Raw genomic sequence first — 18,983 nt, 5'->3', positions numbered from 1 at the left:
GATCTTTAAAAACATTAATCAAATTATGTCATTTCAAGCCTAAGGATTTTCCAACAGCTTTTCCACTACTTTAAGAACGAAACTGAGCCCCACAAGAGGGCCCACAGGAATGCTAGCTCCTGATTGTACAGACATTGGCCCGCCATTCACCAGGCTGCGGCCACACTGGCGTCCTTCTGGGTTCCCATGGGCCCACCTCTTGGTTCACAGCTTGTACATGCTATCCCTGCTGTTTGGAGCACACTCCCTGAGCTTTTCTTCACCAGCTAACATTCCTTTGCACAGGTCTGAGCTCAAATACCAAGTTCCCAAAATGGCTTCCCTGCCCCTCTATTCTAATCAGTGCCTTCCTGTTGTCCTTCCTCACAGACGCATCCCAGTTGGTAACGTGCGTTCGTGTGGTTTAAGCCCTCCTCTACGCCCACCTCTGCAAACCCAGAATCTAGCGCCGAGCCTCACACACAGGAAAGAGGCTCCTGCTGGGTCTGGGCTGGATGAGTGAACAGACTCCACCCTGGAATGAGGAAGGCGGCCTTCTCAGAGCAGTGTTCTTCCTCAGGATGCTAACCAGAGAAGAGACTGCGTAGATACTGAGAAAGGTGGCGACACTGAGTTTTCCAGTCTCTATACTGACAGCAATCTGAGATAGAACCCATGTGTCATATTACAATAGAACAAGACAAAACACCCAAAATAAAACAACACCCTCCAAACGGCCAATTCTTCTGCCCTATAAGATAATTCAGAAATCCAGGGCATTTCTTGATAACATCCCTTCTTTCCTTACAGGGCATTTCAAGAGGGAAAACGTAAAAGTCACAAAGCCTAGACATACCTATTGGCACTGTCCAAACCTGGAAAAAGGGGGAAGAGTGGAAAGACTGTTAGTAGAATGCTGTATACACCAAAATTTCCCTCCCCAGGCACTTCCTCATCACCGTGGTCCCACCCTGCTGGCTCCTTCCAGCTTCCCTGGCCTTTGAATTCCCCCCAGCCCTAGAGTGCATTGTCAAAGCTTCAGGTGCTGTCCTTTGGGCTTTTTAATAGTGGCTGGTGCTACCATACCCTGAGGGCATGGAATCTGTTTCTGTTCACTAAACAGAAGGAAAAGAAACCAATCCACGGACAAACATCTACTGAAAATTCCAAACCAAACACTGTAACTTACCATTGTACAGAAAAGCATACTTTTAATGTTATCCAGTTCTTCAAAGAAAAAACATAAAATACATATTTTTCCTGCTATATTCTTTCTCAAATTTTATAATGGTAAACTTCAAAATATACAACAGTAGAAAGACATAACAAACCCTGAAAGCCATCACCATGATTAAGGAGATACCACATTTTGCCAGTCTTATATATCCATTTTTGTTTTCTTTTGTTTATTTGTTTTCAAGTATTTTAAAACAAATATCAGGCAACAAATTTTGTCATGAAGTCCATCAGGAGAGAGTAGTTTTTAACTCAATGTCAGGGCAGGCACACATTGCTCTGGGTGTCTGGTGGCATCTCCTTATCCAGCAGTGAGCCACCAAGTCAGGTTTTCCGGTCAGGACCAGGATTTCTTGTTTTAGTGATGTCAAGTGAAATAGAGAATACCAGCATGCACTGCACACAGTACAGTCAGGATACTTGTTTACCTATGTATACACGTTCTGGGTTGCAATGTACTGTGAAATATATTTCTTTCTGTAGATTGTGAAAAATACCCAGGCCAAAAAAAAGTAACAAGAGCAAGGAGGAATCCTTTCTAAGAAGAAGCAGATGCAGAAGAGAAAAATCAGAAGAAAAGAAGGAGGCAAAGAAGGAGGAAAGACTGAAAGCCACTTCCCTTCCTGAACCCCGAGTTCCTGCTCCAGTAAAGTGACATGCAGCCCCTTCCCCATCCACGCACTCCCTCCTCAGCCTGGACTTGAGGAACCAAAGAACTGTAAGGAGGAGACGCGTTCAACAAGACTTCCAAGGAAGAACTGACAGGGCTGACGACTCAAGGAGAAAGAGGCAGGGGTCAAAAGGATGCTGGAAAGTCCAGTTTGGGTGTGAAGGAACATGGGAACCCTGGTAGAGGGAGTCAAGTCAAAGGATCGCCTGACTTGAAGGACAGAGTAAACTATGAGTAAATTCTGGGCAGGTTAAATTTGGGGTGATGGCAAGACGTTAGCAACATTCATTCTTCCAGTTGGCAATCACAGATACAAAAGGGAGTCTGGGTGAGAAGAAAGGACTGAAGACATGGAGGGGGAGAGTATGGGAACACAAGGGAAGGTGGCAGCCAAGCACAGGGCATCTTCCCTTGTGGCCAAGTCTGTGCTGCCCCTTCTCACCCTTTCTTCTTGTCAAAGACCTGCCCCTGGTGGCCAGGCGTGGTGGCTCACGCTTGTAATCCCAGCACTTTGGGAGGCCAAGGCAGGCGGATCACTTGAGGTCAGCCTGGCCAACATGATAAAACCCTGTCTCTACAAAAAATACAAAAGTTAGCCGGGCGTGGTGGTGGCGGGCACCTGTAGTCCCAGCTACTCAGGAGGCTGAGGCAGGAGAATCGCTTGAACCTGGGTGGCGGAGGTTGCAATGAGCTGAGGTCATGTCACTGTACTCCAGCCTGGGCGACAGAGCAAGACTCTGTCTGAAGAGAAAAAAAAAAAAAAAAGACCTGCCCCTGGGGAGTGCCTGGGTGTGTGAGTGGGCCAGGTGTATACACACACAGGTGCGCAGTGAACAAGCAGCTCCTCTAGGAGGGTGCGGCACCAGGCAGGGATCGTTCTGCACTGGCCCTCCACTGGTCGATACCTTGGATGGAAAGTTCAGCTGACATCGAGGCCTTCCCTGACCCGTTCACCACCAGGCACGTGTACACTCCCATGTCATCTTGGTTGACTCCATGGATTTCCAGAACCTGCATCCCATTCTTCTCAGACATAGACACACGGGCACTCGGCTGCAGTGGAACATTTCCCTGTGGATGGCAATGGGGTAACTTGGCCATACAAATCTGCTTACCTTCTGGCTGTGTCCTCCTGCCTCCTGCCAATCCTAGTGGGACAGACTCCAGGGCCTGGACAGCAGCGCCCTCTGCTGTGGGCCCTGTCAATGCGCTCAAAGAGCCGACTTTAAACAGTTCAGGGGCCCTGACTTGAGGTCTGTGGATGTGGTGTGGTGCTCTGTCCTGCTTAGAGCAGTTGCCTGGAAACTGTTTCAAAGGAGCCTGAGTTTGAGGTAGGAAATCCCATATTCCTCACTTCAGTTTTTCCTTACCTCCCCATTCCTTTTATTCTTTTCCTAGGGGAGTTCAAGAGAATTAGGAAGCAGGTAAAAGGTGTCAATACTCACTTTTACCCAGGCATTCCAACTCTGAAAAACCTGTTCCCCTGGCCATGACTTTACCTGTTCCCCTTGGATCCTCACTGCCCTGTTTAACAGCCATCCCCAACCCCATGCCACTGCCTCCCTGCCTGCCCATCTCTCCCACTTAAGCTTCACTTCCCCCAGCCCTGAATGATTTATAAATCCCTTCCACATGGAGCCTCCCAACAATATTTTGAGGTAGGTGGTATTATTTCTATCGCACAGATAAGGAAACCAGGGTTCCAAGAAATCAAATGACTTATCCAGCTTCACAGGCTTTATAAACCAGGGAGCTGTGGCTTGACACCTAGAACCCTAACTTCACAGTCCACTCTCAAGATTGTCAGACTTGTCTTGACTCAGAAGTTTTCTACTATTTTGTGAGTGTGAGAATTGTCAGAACACTGTGGTCTGAGTAACAGAGGGAGAGTTGTAATAGGGACAGGAACATGCATCACTAACAAATATACAGAGAACTCCTGAGAACCGCCTGAAACAGGAGGAACAGAATGGAAAGACTCCTACTAGTTGAAGGGTCTAACCCTGAATTTTCAGGGTCCCTAGGGCTGTGATATGGTTTGGCTGTGTCCCCACCCAAATCTCATCTTGAAATGTAGCTCCCATAATTCCCATGTGTTGTGGGAGGGACCCAGTGGGAAGTAACTGAATCAAGGTAAACAGCATGGGCAGGTTTTCCCATGCTATTCTCATGATAGCGAATAAGTCTCATGTGATCTGATGGTTTTATAAAGAGGAGTTCCTTGGCACATGCTCTCTTGCCTGCCACCATGTAAGGCACGACTTTGCTCCTCATTCACCTTCTGCCATGATTGTGAGGCCTCCCCAGCCATGTGGAATGGTGAGTCCATTAAACCTCTTTCCTTTATAAATTACCCAGTCACGGGTATGTCTATTAGCAGCATGAGAACAGACTAATACAGGCTGGATCAGGGTCAGGGCAGACAGAAACCTCACCTTGAGCCAGGTGACCTGAGGTTGGGGCCGGCCAGTGATCTTGCAGGAGAATCGTCCCATCTGTCCTTCTTTGACCACAACTCGGCCCAGCTTGGTAGCAAACTTTGGTGGGCACTCCCCCCAGATGCTAGGACGGGTCTCCACTGCTGGAGCTGAAAATCTATCCCTGTAAGGAAATTGGCAGAGAATCCAGTCCCAGACAAGGCAGCAATTCAACCGTCCTCTCTCCACCTCACCCAAAGGCACTAAGTTGAGGTCAGAAGCCATCAAAGTGTAGCCTTCCCAATTTTATGCCTCAGAAACTTTCTCATGCTCTCTCTAGAAAAATGTGTGGCACCAAAACCTATTTCCCGTACCTCTTGGGCATGCAGCTAGACTTCATTTACTAGCCTGCCTTGCAGTTAAGCATGCCTGAATTCCACTGAGCCCTGGCCGAAAGCCTGGGTTTTGGCCAGGAGACCATGAGCAGAAGAGCTGTATGCCACTTCCAGGGCCAACTCATAAGAACCTCCTGTGAGGCTCTGCAGTCTCTCTCGTCCACTCTGCTGGTGAGATGCAGAAGGCCCAGTGGCGGCTCAAGGGCCTAGGAGATGACGCTATAAAATGGAAGCAGCCTGGGCTTCTGGAAGATAATGTGGATGGCTCTCCCCATGTTCCAGGATATCTGAATTGAACTTTCCCTAAGTAAGAAACAAACTTTCCCTGGGTTGAGCCATTGTGATTTGAGGCTTGTCTGTTACAGCAGCTACTGTTACCCACCTCTTCTAGCCTTGCTTATTTCAATCTTCTGACTATTGCCTTGATTGTTAGAGTCCACTGCAGACTCTGGCCACCTCTCCCACTTCCTTAGCATTTAGAAGCTGGGCCAGTCAAAGGGGCCAATCACAGAGGCGGCCAGGTCAGGAGGTGCTGCGTAAATGACACATCTCATTGTACTAGGCTCCCGCCCTTTGGTTATTATAACCTAGGAGAGCCAAGACTTACTCCCCAGACCTATCCTGCTCAAGTCAGCAGGAAAGCAATCCAACCCTTACTCTGTCTTGAACATCCAGGACTTACCCTAAGGTTTTGGAAACAACAGGTTGACCAAGCTGCTTCGTAAAACTTCCTGCAAGAAAAAGGGTTGATGAGTCAGGTCTGAGCCACCAACTTGGAGCAATGAAAGTAAAAACGATTTAACAGCAGGGGTGGGTGGGATAGTGATGGTGATAATTATTCTTGACTGAGCATGGGCTGTGTCACTATGGGTACTATGGTAGGTGTTTACGTACATTATCATGTGAATTTCTTGCAATAATTTTATGAAGCTGATACTACATTATCCTATTTTTTAAACGGATGAGAGAAATAAGATTCAGAGAAGTTAAGTCATCCATACAAGGTCACAGAGTCAGTAACAGTGCAGAAATTCACCCAGGTCTGCCAGATTCTAGAACTCTCAACCACCCTGCTGAGTTGTTATGGTGGCATGCTCTACCTTCCATTTTGGGGATTATTTAGGGGTGATTCAGGACCTCTCCAGAACATTTTCTCAGTTAAAGGGAGGGAGGGAAAGGCCCATGCCTATCTCTTACCACACCTACTCTTGACTGACACAATCAACACTCCATTCTTCCACTTAAGGCCTGGCAAGTAGCAGCAAGCTGAAAGGGAGCAGGACAGATCACAGCAGATGAGCTACAGCGGAGCCAGCACCTCCTGCAGAATCTGCAGTGCTGCCACACTGAGCACTGCCAGTCCTGGGCAAGGCGCTGCTATGCTGGACACTGCCTGTCCTGGGCAAGGCGCTGCTATGCTGGACACTGCCAGTCCTGGGCAAGGCGCTGCTATGCTATACACTGCCAGTCTTGGGCAAGGTGCTGCTATGCTGGGCACTGCCAGTCAGTCCTAGGTGAGATGATGAGGCCATAGTAGGTGCTATTCTACTGGGCGCTGCTGATCCTGGGTGAGCTGCTGCTGTGCTTGGCAGGAGGCCATTAAATAGCAAAGCCAGCAAGGCAGCTGGGGTTAGCTCCTTTCATCCAGCTCCTGCAGCTGGGAGGGACAATTCACAATGTGACCACGAAATAACTCTAAAGTAGTGGGAGTTTTATTTTGAGGGGTGGGGTGGGAAGAAGGGGTCATTTTTGAGATGATGATCACCCTGAAAGTTGTTCTTCTTTTGCTGCAAGCTGGGGATGTTTATAAAACCCTATCCCAGGGAGGCTAGCGTCATCCTCTGGTATCAGCAGACAGTTGCTGTGGGGAATTTGCAGGGAGTTTACCGCAAAAGGGTAAACTTCCTTAACTTTTAACTCTGGTCACATTTATATGACTGTGTAAGAACATAGGTGGAGGAGAAAAATTATGGCGGAGTATTTTCACCAGCCACACCCGGTTTAAGGTTCCACCAGAACTTTAGTGAAAAGGGATGAATAACAAACACTCGCATCACATTTAAGTTGTGGCTCCATGTAATTGGTGATTACAATACAGGCATTTCTGTTTAACATTACTTAGTGAGCTGTGTCTAGCTTTCATTCCTGAAAGTGTTTTGGTTTTTGTCATTCCATTCTCTATTCAAAAGTAAAAGAACTTCTAGATTGATAAAAGGAGAGACTTGTTTTGAAAGGACCCAACTGACAGTCAAGACGCTGGGCCCTCAGATGCCGCTGGAGGCAGAGCCAACTGTCCAGTCCTCCTGGAAATATTTGAGCGAGGAAAAATCATAAGCTTTAAAGATGCTCTGCTCTTGGGCTAGCACCTCCGTTTCTGTGACTCCATTCAAAGGAAACGACACTAAAGTTAGAAAAGAAAGTTTACACAGCTATTCGCTTTGATCTTATTTGTAATAGTGAAAGTTAGAAGCAACATAAATGTCACTCAGTAGGAAGAAAATAAGTAGTTAGGTAAAATGTACAATTAGACATCTTATTCTGCCATTAAATTATGTTTAAGAATATCTGAAACATGCAGGTACATGTTAGGATATTATCTCATTCATTCCTCAGCACACTCCAAATGGGCTATGATCCTCTCCACTCCACTGGGCTCCATCCCAACCACAATCTTGTCAAACCCAATGGTTGACACTCTGTCTCCATCTCACTCAGATGCTCAGTAGCATTTGACACAAGGTCCCACTCCCCTTCAAAGCACTTTCTCTTCTAGACTTTCCTGCTTTTACCAGGTTATCCATCTTCTCTCAACCTCCTTCTCTGCTCAAGCTTTGCATGCTGGGACACCCTAGGGCTGAGTCCTGGGCTTCTCCCCAGCTCCATCTAATTTACCCCAGGAGGTCTTAGCCCCATAGCTTTAAATATCATCTATATGCTAAAGACCCCAACCCATATGCCCACTGGAACTTCTTATTCACTCATCAGAGGTATCCAGAACAAATCTCAGCACATTGTAGCTATTTAAATATTTGTTAAGTAAATACATTTTGGGAAGCATACAAAGTTACCTATTTAATGTGATCATAATTAGGTAAAACTAAAATACCCAAAGACAGGAAAATGACCAGAAGAAAAGGTACCATGTTATTAATACTGATTATTTTGGGGGTTATGGGACTCTGAGTAATTTTATTCAGCTATAATTTCTAAAACCTATAAATATAATGGTAAAGAAGAAACAAAACATGAAAAACAATCTAGTTGCAAAAAAAGGAGCAGGGAGGAAGAAAGTAAAATCTGGCATCCAAATAGAGGATGGATAGGGCCTTCTAAACATGCTCTATACAGCAGCATTATCCAGTCTCTAACATTTCACCACAAAATATCTGTGTACCATCCATTGTACTACCCACACTACTGTATCACTCATTTCATCTGGGAATAAAGATTTTATAAAATTAGACTGATTAACTGATAAATGGATAAACGAAATGTGGTGCACCCATACAATGAAGTATTATTCAGCTGTAAAAGGAATGAAGTACTAACACGTGGTATAACATGGATGGACACTGAAAAAGTGCATTAAGTGAAGGAGCTCAGACCCAAAAGGCCATGTATGATAGGATTCTGTTCATATGAAATGTCCAGGAGAGGCAAATCCATAGAGAAAGATGGTGGTTCGTAGTTGCCAGGAGCTGGGGGAGGAGGAGATGGGGAATTAATGCTCAATGGGTATGGGGTTTCCATTTGGGGTAATAAACAAGTCCTGGAATGAGATAGCAGTGATGGCTGCACAACACTGTGAATGTACTTAATGACAATTGTACACTTTGAAATGGTTAAAATGGTAAATTTTATGTTAGGTATGTATATTTTACCACAATAAAAAAAATTAGACTGAGCATTTTAAAAAGTCTTGGGAGCTAAATATCTTAATCCAAAAGGCTTAAATTCCTTTGCTCCTTAAAAAATAAATAAAAGCAAAAACATGGCACTTCCCCAAAGAATAGCCAAAGAATGCTGGGGAGAGATACTTCTATGTCAGGGTAAGAGGGTATGATGAAAACGTAACACATAAAGCAGTCAGCTAAAAATGGAATTGATGGATGCTTATTTTAATATGAGTTAACAGAGGGTTCACATCAAGACAAAAAGAATTTAGACTAACATTACTAACGGTCTATTTATAGGAAAAATTTGAAGTTGCAAATTGTTAGATAAGGCAAAATTAATTTTGTAAAAGTATGAAAATCTGGCAGAACAGTAAGGTTATGTAGAAAAATAAGTGGAAAGGGGATTAAAGTAGAAACACAAAAAATAGAAGAGTGAGTTAAGAGAATTGGTGAGGACAGAAGCAAGTTGCTGAGAAAAAGGAGAGGCCAAGACACTGACGGTATCCGATCTTAGATTTTTCAAAGACAAGTAAAAGAGAATGCTGGCAGGTCTTAGGATTGGAAAGTTCGGTGGTGGAAGGGATAAGGTAGACCTAGCTCTGTTTGTCAAGTGATACAGAAAGACTGAATCGGGTTAGAGCACACTGCGCAAAAAGTGAATAATGTGATCAAAATTGAAAGGAGTTGAAATGCTTCTAAAAATGTGCGGTGATATAATTTATCATCCAAACAGAGACTCTCAACACTGAGAGAGATGCAATTAATAATCATGCCAGGATAGCAGGAGAAAGCTAGGACTGTTCCAGGAAAAGTGGGGAGCAGTCACCCTACTTGTAGCCAACTTCAAAGTGTTTTTTGAGGATTACTTAAAATAGTGGTTCTCCACTCTATCAGGACAAATATCCGCTTTTTATAACACGTATTAACCGATACCCCCATGCGACCTTGATCAAAATTCCCTTCTAATCACACATACACATATGTGATAATTTCAAAAACAAAATAAATGTAAAGCCTTAACTAAAGCATTATGGTGATATAGAGGGGAAGTGAATGATAAAAATATGGATTTCAATATGCAACTGTTCAAGCATGACCATTTCAATATGTAAGTGCTCAGGCACATTAGACGACAAATGGCAGATTCTTGCATTAACTCCTAATGCATGTTTAGATTTAAAAGTGAATGATGAAAAATCATACTGTACAAGTAGCACAGCAAAGGGAAAGCACAGGTCTACAAGTGGACACTAGAATATTCAAATAAAAAGATGTATTATATAAAAAAGAAGAAAATAACTTTAAAAGAAGATAACATAGCAAGACAAGTTATAGACCACTGAAGTAGAGCACATTTTTAGAAAGATGATTAATGTGTTAATGTGGTGTTAAAACAATTCTCCATTTTATGATATGGGGTTGAGTAGTAAAAAAATTATCACAGTAAAAGTTATCACAGGATTTCAAGGTAAAATCCCACCTTACCTTGAAATACACATTCAGTGAATGGTTTGGACGAAGGAACAGTGATAATAACAAGAGACTATAGAGAAGCCATGTGCTAGGATGAAAACAGCAGTCATCTCCAAAAAATAATGGAAATACATAATCTTTTTACAATATAGATTTATTACTGTTCCCCAAAGTTTTAAAAAATGTGAGATGGCAATAAAATTCAATAAGATGCCTACATTTTATGCATCTCCATTAACCTAATACTATTTGCTTCTAATATTAAGAGTTTTAAGTCTCTTCTGATCCACATTTTCAGGGCAATAGTGTAATAACAGCACTATCTATATATACAATTATATGAGGTAATTATATATATATAGATAGAAATGTTATATTTCATTTAGTAGAAAATTTGTGCAGAGTAAATTTTTCAAAAATTTTGGAGCTATAGCTTCATTCCTTTTAATCTTCCCTCTAAACGATGACCATTTCTTCAATTACTGGGCTTGTTTTACAATGTCTTGAAGACTTTTTTTTTTTGTATTATTGAAGACTAAGGAACCACCGATTTATATATTTGTGGTGTCTGTTCTCGTAGGACTGTGAGGAACTGGGAAAAGATTCTTGCTGTGAAGCCCATCCTGTACCCCTAGTGCTTGCTCCCTAAATCTGGCAACACTCCCAATCACTGGGAAACCAAAAGGGCCCCCTAGAGGGTGGTACTGTCTCCATTTAGGGCCAGTGGTTTAAGAAAACCTCTGGAGAAGTGCCTAGAACCAGAATTTCTGGTTGAATATTAAACTTGATATTGAAGAAAAAAGGAATGAAAAAAGTCAAAACTAAAGGTCACTGAAATTGCTCAATGTGAATAACATTTTTGCTGAAATTCTCTTTGAAGCACTCTGCCTTTCTTTTAAGGCTCAGATATTATTCTGGATTTTGTTACACATGTTAGTCTACTTCTTGAAGCTCTGACTAGTGCTTATACATACTAGGAACTGAATCCCTTTCTTAGTACAGGGGATAAAGTACCAAAGGCAGCTACAGAGGCAGTCAGCAAATATTTACTGAGCTCTTTCTACAGGCCAGACCCATCATGGCTCAGGCCCTGTGCTAGGTTCCTTACACTGGGGATTCAGTAACTGATAGAAAGAGACATGTCTTGCCTTCATGGAGCTTACAGTTCTAGTGGAGAAGAAAAACATTTAAAATATTTATTTACAATTTATTTATTTTTATTTTTTACATATTTTTGAGATGGAGTCTCACTCTGTCGCCCAGGCTAGAGTACAGTGGTACAATCTTGGCTCACTGCAGCCGCCCCATGCCGGGCTCAAGTGATTCTCCTGCCTCAGCCTCCTGAGTAGCTGGGATTATAGGCACCCACCACCACATATGGCTAATTTTAATATTTTTAGTAGATGTAGGGTTTCTCCATGTTGGTCAGGCTGGTCTTGAACTCCTAACCTCAAGTGATCTGCCCACTTTGGCCTCCCAAAGTGCTGGGATTACAGGCATGAGCCAGCATGCCCAGCTTTATTTACAATTTAAACACAAATAAGTTCAAGTATAAAGAACTGTGAAGCCAGGCATGGTGGTACGTGCCTGTAGCCACAGCTTCTCAGGAGGCTGAGGCAGGAGGATTGCTTGAGGCTAGGAGTTTGAGCTTTATTTATTGCTTGAGGCTAGGAGTTCTTTATATCCCAGCACAAAGTTCAATAAAATCTGAGGAATGAAGAAGAGGCTCGAACTATGAGCAACTGGGAAAAGCCTAAATCCACAAAAGGCCAGGGGTGGAAATGGGAGAAGGAGGTGGAGGAATACGAGATGGAAAAAAAATGAGGCAGCATCAGTGGCAAAAATCTAAGTTGGTCCAGCAAGGGCAACCCATGTGTATTTTGGAGGGAAAAAGAGGCAAAGGCAAAGTGGAGGGTGAGGGAAGAGATTCCAGCTAAAGGAAATTTGGAAGTCATCCTTCAAGAACAGAATGAGACCAAGTAACTTTCCAGCTAACTCTTTTGTATACTAAATGAGTAAGGCTGCTTCTGCAAAGGCAGTCTTGAACACACAACTATTTTACAGCAAAGAGTCTGGTGGGGCAAAAAGAGTAATTTTCCTTTCTATCACATTTGTATGGTTAACTTTAATGAGACAGAAAAGGATAAAAACTCAGAGCATTTTAAGATTCTGCCTAGATTTTAAAAAAATAGGGTATAAACCCCTAGAAAATGAAGAGTCATTAGGGAGTTTTAGAGGTTGAAAAGCAATTATAAAGAAGATAAATGGGAAATATAATTATAGGTCCTTCAGATGGGTAGAAAAGTTAGATAAAGGAAGACAGTCCAAAAGAAATAAGAGCAAAAAGAACCAAAAGAAGAACCATGACAAACATCCAGGAGGAACACAGTAATTTAAAACTCAGCCAGCATAAATAGACATGGCCTAAAAATGTATAATGTCATCAATCCAACCCAACATGAAGATAAAAAGAGTCTGAGAGATCTGCCCCTGAAACAGGGCAGTGGCAACAAAAGATGGCACAGGAGCATTCCTGCGATTTCAAGGTGGCCCAAGAATCTTGGTGTCAGTGGCACCACCAGAGCTGCATTAGTGGTCACCAAGGCTACTCTTCTCCCTTAAATCTCATGACAGGGGGTTATTCTCCCTTCTGCTGTCACAGTCTAGGCGACCCACTGGCTGGCCCTCTCTCTCTCACATAGTCAGAGCCTCGGTCTGCATCACAGTGGTTTCATGCGGGTGTAGATAGCAGGAGCTGTGGCACTGAGGGGTGGCTGGGGGTAGGGAGAAGGTGTGCTTGGACCATCTGGGAGGGGAGAGCCAGGCAGATGGCTCCAGCCCAGTCAGTGTTTTCAGCAGCCCTCCAGGTGATTCTGATGCATGCTCAAGTTTGAGAATCACTGTACTAGGTGGAATATATCACATATGTAATTAAATCCTTCCTTGCTACTCCAAGAATGGTCTGTGGACCAGCAGCATGGCATCAACTGGTGGCTGGAAATGCAGACTCCCAGGCTCTGCCCCAGGCCTGTGGAATCAGCATCTGCATTTCAACCAGATTCGCCAGGTGATTTCTGTGCACATGCATTTGCACTAACCAATCCTGTAAGGTGGGTGATCCATCTGAGGTCTGGATCTCCTCTGGGGGCTGCCAGTTTGGCTTTCCCTGGGCTCCTGAGCTTATGTCCTTAAAGTTAACCCTTTATTACCTGAAATGACTCTCTGGTTCTTGCAGTGTCAAGGGCCTTCTCAGACTGAAACCACTGGGGCTGGGCATACCCACCATTTGGGCACTCACTCCACTTCATGTCCGAGCCTTACTGTGTGGATGTGTGATGACCCAGGACTACTCACCACCTGTTAGTCTGTTCTCGCATTGTTATAAAGAAATACCTGAGGCTGGGTAATTTACATAGAAAAAAGGTTTATTTGGCTCGTGGTTCTGCAGGCTGTACAAGAAGCATGGCGCCAGCATCTGCTCTTGGTGAGGGCCTCGGGAAGCTTACAGTCATGGAGGAAGGTGAAGCAGGAGCAGAAATGTCAGATGACAAGACAGGGAGGAAGAGAGAGAAGGGAGAGGTCCCAGACTCTTTTAAACAACCAGATCTCACGTGAACTAACTGAGGGAGAACTCACTTATCACCAAGGGATGGTATTAAGCCATTCATGAGGGATCCATCTCCATGATCTAATCACCTCCCACCAGGCCCTACCTCCAACCTTTGGAGTCACATTTCAACATGAGACTTGGAAGGATCAAACATCCAAACCATATCAATACCTGTTCATCCATGTGGCTTTCCTCTTTTGTTCTGTGTAAACCTTGTTTATTCCTATTCAGGTGGCAGCTTCTAGAACTGCACTGTTCAAAAGAGTAGCTGTTAGCCACTTGTGGCTATTGAGCACTCGACATTATAGCTGGTCTGAAGTGAGGTGTGCTGTAAGTGTAAAATACATCCCAGATGTTGAAGAATGTAAAATATCTCATTAAGAATTTTTATATTGATTATACATTGAAATGGTAATATTTTGGACATAATAAGTTAAAGTATTTTATTAAAATGAATTTTACATGATATCTTAAAATGTGGCTACCAGTAAACTTAAGATTACACAAGCCTGGGCAATATGGTGAAACCCCATCTTTAAAAAAATAAATACATAAGGCCGGGTGCAGTGGCTCACACCTGTAACCCCAGCACTTTGGGAGGCTGAGGTAGGCGGATCACAAGGTCAGGAGTTCAAGACCAGCTTGGCCAACATGGTGAGGCCCTGTCTCTACTACAAGTACAAAAATTAGCCGGGCGTGATGGCACATGCCTGTAATCCCAGCTACTTGGGAGGCTGAGGCAGGAGAATTGCTTGAACCCAGGAGGCAGAGGTTGCAGTGAGCCAAGATCGTGTCATAGCACTCCAGCCTGGGAAACACAGCAAGACCCTGTCTCGGGAAAATAAATACATACATACATACATACACACATACATACAAATACATAAATTAGCCCAGTGTGTTGGTGCAGGCCTGTAGTCCCAGCTACTTGGGAGGCTGAGGTAAGAGGAGCACTTGAGCCCAGGAGGTCGAGGCTGCAGTGAGCTGAGATTACACCACTGCACTCTAGTCTGAGCAACAGAGCGAGACCTTGTCTCAAAAAAAAAAAAAAAAAAAAAAAAAGATTATATATATGGCTTACATTAAATCTCTACAGGACAGGTCTGTGGTCCTCCACCGGAGAGGAAGTTCTCAGAGGGCAGGTACCATGTCTCTTCCTTGCTCTGCACAAAGCCTCATGACCTGCCCTCTGGAGGTGGGCAAGTGTCAGAGCTGTCTGCAGAGAGCCTTCCAGGGGCTCAGACCAAGGTTGATTTCCATCATGCAAGGCCCTGAATAACTGCATGGCCCTCATTAAGGCACTCCTTCCCTTGGGGGATCCTGAATGTTTCTTGGGCCTGATCACTAAATTAAAAGTCAGATGAGGAATCTTTCTCTCTTGCAGATTTCCCTTTTTAAGTAGCTCTAAGGATGCTAATGCCAGTTCAAACAATGATGAAGCTACCACTTTCTGGGTGCTATTTCCTACTAGCTGTGCTTATCCTTATACCACATTGTAGGGCAGCCATGAATTCCAAGGCACAGAAAAGGAAGGCTTAGGAAGGTTAATTTCTCCATAGTTAGAAATTAGTAGAGCTAAAATTCAATCCAAGACCATTTGACTTTCTTTCCATTGCACAACGCTGCCTCCTAAACTTGATCACTAAAGGATTACAAAACTCCACATATGAATTACACTCTGAATTCCTGGACCTCTGTTCACTCCAAGTAAGAAGCATAGCACAGAGAGCTGGAGGGAAAGCAGGTGGGCTGCTAGGTTTCCTTTGTAAAGGGTTGGGCTAGCCTGGCACAGCCAACAACTTATCCATGGCAGAAGGGCCCAGAGTGGACTCTTTCAGGCCTAGGTCTGTGAGGTGGCCCCAAATCACACATTAGCTTAAAACCAGTCTTGCTGCAGAAGCAGAATGTGCATAGGACTCGCACACATTTAAAGAGCTGCATCCTTTATGCTGTTCTCTATCTCCTAGAGTTAGAAGACAGAAAGTATCTTACATTTTATGTCTTAATTTTGTTTTAATTAACTTTATTTTAATTTTAATTTGAGGGCCTGAGTCTCCCCAAATGAAAACCAAAGGGGAGGGGTGGGGTTGAGAGCTTTAGCCGGCTCTCCTTCCTCTACAGCCCTCAGCCTGATTTCCTTTCCCCTGCCCTGAGTATCATGAGCTACTAAAAATTTTCCTGCTTGGTCATGACATCAGATCTCACTTCCTGAACAGTGGGGATTGAAGAAAAGGTTTTCATATTATCTAGGTTTTATATGCCTCCCCTGTATTCCTAACAGACTCCAATCTTCCCTTAATGTGGATCATAGAAAACAAGGGCTAGTCCAGGTTGTAGAGACCACCAAAGTCAAACCCTTTATCCTGCAGAAAGACAGGTGCAAAGGTTTAGAGTCACACATCTCATTGGCACAAACTCATAACTCAGTGCTTTTTCAATTTCCCCAGCTCTAAACAGAACTCAGAAGAGGGAACAGGGTAATTTTTATTTGTAGGCATCAACACAAAGTTCAGGCATTGAAAGGGGGTTCATGTAGGGGAAAGCACAGCACCAGGATGGCAGAGCTGAGGTCCATCCTGAGGCTCTGAACAGGGGCCACTTTCCATCTGGAATGCCCCAGCCACAGGCACTCAAAGGTCATTAGAGTAAGTGAGTCACTCAGTTAAAGAATTTAAGGAAAGCATCCAAACTATGCATGCTCCACTCTGTGAAACAGCCTGTTGGCCCTTCTGTGGTGTGGGGAGACAGGGTAAACAGGGCAAAGGGCGGCCATTAGCCCAGGTGCACCTCGCCCCCTTCTGGAACCTTCCCTGACTACCTTAATTCTCCATCTAGTGTCCCCTGAAAACCAGATTGGGAGGACAGTCTTCCGAAAGAGAAGAAATGAGTCTGAGCCTTGGTTTATAAACTTCCAGTCTTAGAAAGACCGGGAAGGGTCAAGGGAACCTTGTGTTACTTCTGAGGGGCCGACAGACCCCATGTCCTTCCTGATATCAAGGCTTTAAGTGTCAGCCAGGGGCCTGAACTAGAGATACTCTTTCCAGTGGAGTGGCTTCAGCATGGCAGAAGGACACACTAGTGGCAAAAAATATTTTACCTATGGTCCAATGGTTCTCCTAGAAGTTTTAAAGTTAACAGAATTTTTTAAAGTACAGAGTGGGGAAAAAGACAAAAATATTAGGTTGGTGCAAAAGTCATGCGGTTTTAGCAATTACTTTTAACTAATATGTTATAACACATTGATGTGTTTACTTCCTACATATTTTTCTGAGTTACATAATTTTTAATAATGAGCATGTATTATTTCATAATGACGCTAAAGATGATGTTAATGAGGATAAAAACATTGTTCATTCATTCCTCAAATATTTCAGTATCTACCATGTGCCAGAAAGCTTTCTAGATGTTGGAGATAAGGCAATGAGCAGAGAAAGTCCATTTCCTCCTAAATCTTCCATTTAGTGGTGGGGGATGGAGGAGACACTGCAATGTGAGATGGTAATACGTCCTAAAAGAAAAACCTCGAGTGGGGTGAGAGGATGGAGAGTTATAGGGCTGGGATGGTTGGGAAAGGGCCTCTAAGGAGCAGACATCTGAGCACAGACCTGAAGGATGTGAAAGGCGCGTCAGGCGAGAGGCTGAGGGAAGGGCTCTTCTTTTACAGAAGGAACAGCAAGGGTGAAGGCCCTGTAGCCTTGCTCAAAGAAGGGACAGAGGCGGGTGTGACCACGGTGGGCTGAACGGGTGCAGAGTGGTAGAAGATGGGTCTGAGAGCTAGGGAGGGGCCAGATTGGGTGGGGCTCTGTAAGACCATCCTAAGGAGTCTGATTTCAGCTGCAGTGTGAGGGGAAGCCATGGGAGGGCTCAAGCAGGAGACAGGTGATACCTAGTTTGACAAACATTGTCTCCTGGATGCCTCCCTTGTTCGCAGGGACCACATCTCTCCCATTAGATTGGAAAGTCCTGAGTTCAGGGATGGGGTGTGTTTTCTCTTGTCAGTTCCTCCATCCTTCAAGAGAGGGCTAAGGCAGGAGCTGCAGGCCTTGGGGAAACTGAGAGCTCAGCTCCCTCCCGGACTCGGGCCTCCTGGGACTCACCTTCTACTGTCAACTCCACTGTCACCTGGCGAGCACCACTGCCATTGGTGGCTTCACAGGTATACTTTCCCCTGTCCTCCTCATGGACAGCATGAATCACAAGGCTGAACGTCCCCCGGATGCCGCAATCCAGTAGGAAGCGGCCCCCGCTGGTGATGGGTTGCCCGTTTCTGTGCCATGTCACCTGGGGCTCTGGGTAACCCCGGACCTTCAAGAAAAAGAAGAAAGGGTAAGAGCCTGTGTTTCATGAGTACTCTCTCTGTGTCAGGTATTGTTCAGAGTGCTTTACATGTGTTAACTCATTTAATCCTCATAACACCCCCATTTCATCCTCATTTTACAGATAAGGAAATCAAGGTACAGAGAGTTTTGGCAATTTCCCAAGGTCTCAAAGGTAGAAGGTGGCAAAGTCAAGCATCCTGGCTCCAGAGCCCACTACGCAAATGACTCTCAAGCCCAGCTGCATTTTAGAATCACCCAGGGGAGCTATAAAAAAACACTAGTGCCCAGGTCCCACCTTAGACCAATTAGATTAGAATCCCAGGGGGCCAGGACTGAGTATGGGGATTCTAGACCAGTGCTTCTCACTCTAACATGCTAATAAATCCTTGGTGATCCTGTTAAAATGCATATTCTGCTTCTACAGGTCCGGGCTGGGGCCTGAGATTCTGCAGCTGGGACAAGCTCACAGATGCTACTGATGCTGCTGGTCCCTGGGCAGTAGCAAGGTTCAGGACCTGCACTGCCCAGCACGGTAGCCACTGGCCACAGGTAGCGATGGAGCACTCGAAATGTGGCCAGTGAGACTGAGTTGCACTGTAAGTGTGCATTACACACTGGGTTTTGAAGACAATACAAAAAAGGGCAAAACATCTCAATAATTAAAAATATGGATTAGATGTTGAAAAGTAGTATTTTTGATATGTTGAATTAAATGTATTCAGATTAATTTCAGTTGTTTCTACTTTTTAATGTGGCTACTAGAAAAGTTATAACTACACCCAGGCCTTGTGACAGTCCTATGGGGTAGTGCTGCTCTAGACCACTCGCCTTTCTCTAACTGTAGTTAGCAGCTGACATTTGCTGAGTGCTAAGTGTTCAGCACTTCTCTAAGTACTTGGCTCATCTGAGTTTCCTTTTTTTTTTTTTGAGATGGAGTCTTGCTCTGTTGCCCAGGCTGGAGTGCAGTGGTGCAATCATCTGAGTTTCA

At 44.3% G+C, this 18,983-nt stretch overlaps 1 protein-coding gene across 1 annotated transcript in view; it reads right to left on the bottom strand.

Annotated features, from left to right (window-relative positions):
* The window catches only part of MYLK (myosin light chain kinase), a 226,436-nt gene that overhangs the window by 128,346 nt on the left and 79,107 nt on the right, over positions 1-18,983 (bottom strand). The window contains exons 3-7 of the mRNA XM_032149992.2: positions 17,774-17,981; positions 5,380-5,428; positions 4,321-4,486; positions 2,791-2,956; positions 836-854 (exon numbers count right to left, since the gene is read on the bottom strand). Coding sequence (XP_032005883.1) covers positions 836-854; positions 2,791-2,956; positions 4,321-4,486; positions 5,380-5,428; positions 17,774-17,981 — 608 coding nt within the window. The remainder of the gene's footprint in view (positions 1-835; positions 855-2,790; positions 2,957-4,320; positions 4,487-5,379; positions 5,429-17,773; positions 17,982-18,983) is intronic.

This window comes from Hylobates moloch, unplaced genomic scaffold (assembly GCF_009828535.3).
Source record: "Hylobates moloch isolate HMO894 unplaced genomic scaffold, HMol_V3 SCAFFOLD_4, whole genome shotgun sequence".
NCBI classification, from domain to species: domain Eukaryota; kingdom Metazoa; phylum Chordata; class Mammalia; order Primates; family Hylobatidae; genus Hylobates; species Hylobates moloch.
This window is presented reverse-complemented; position numbering and strand designations above follow the sequence as displayed.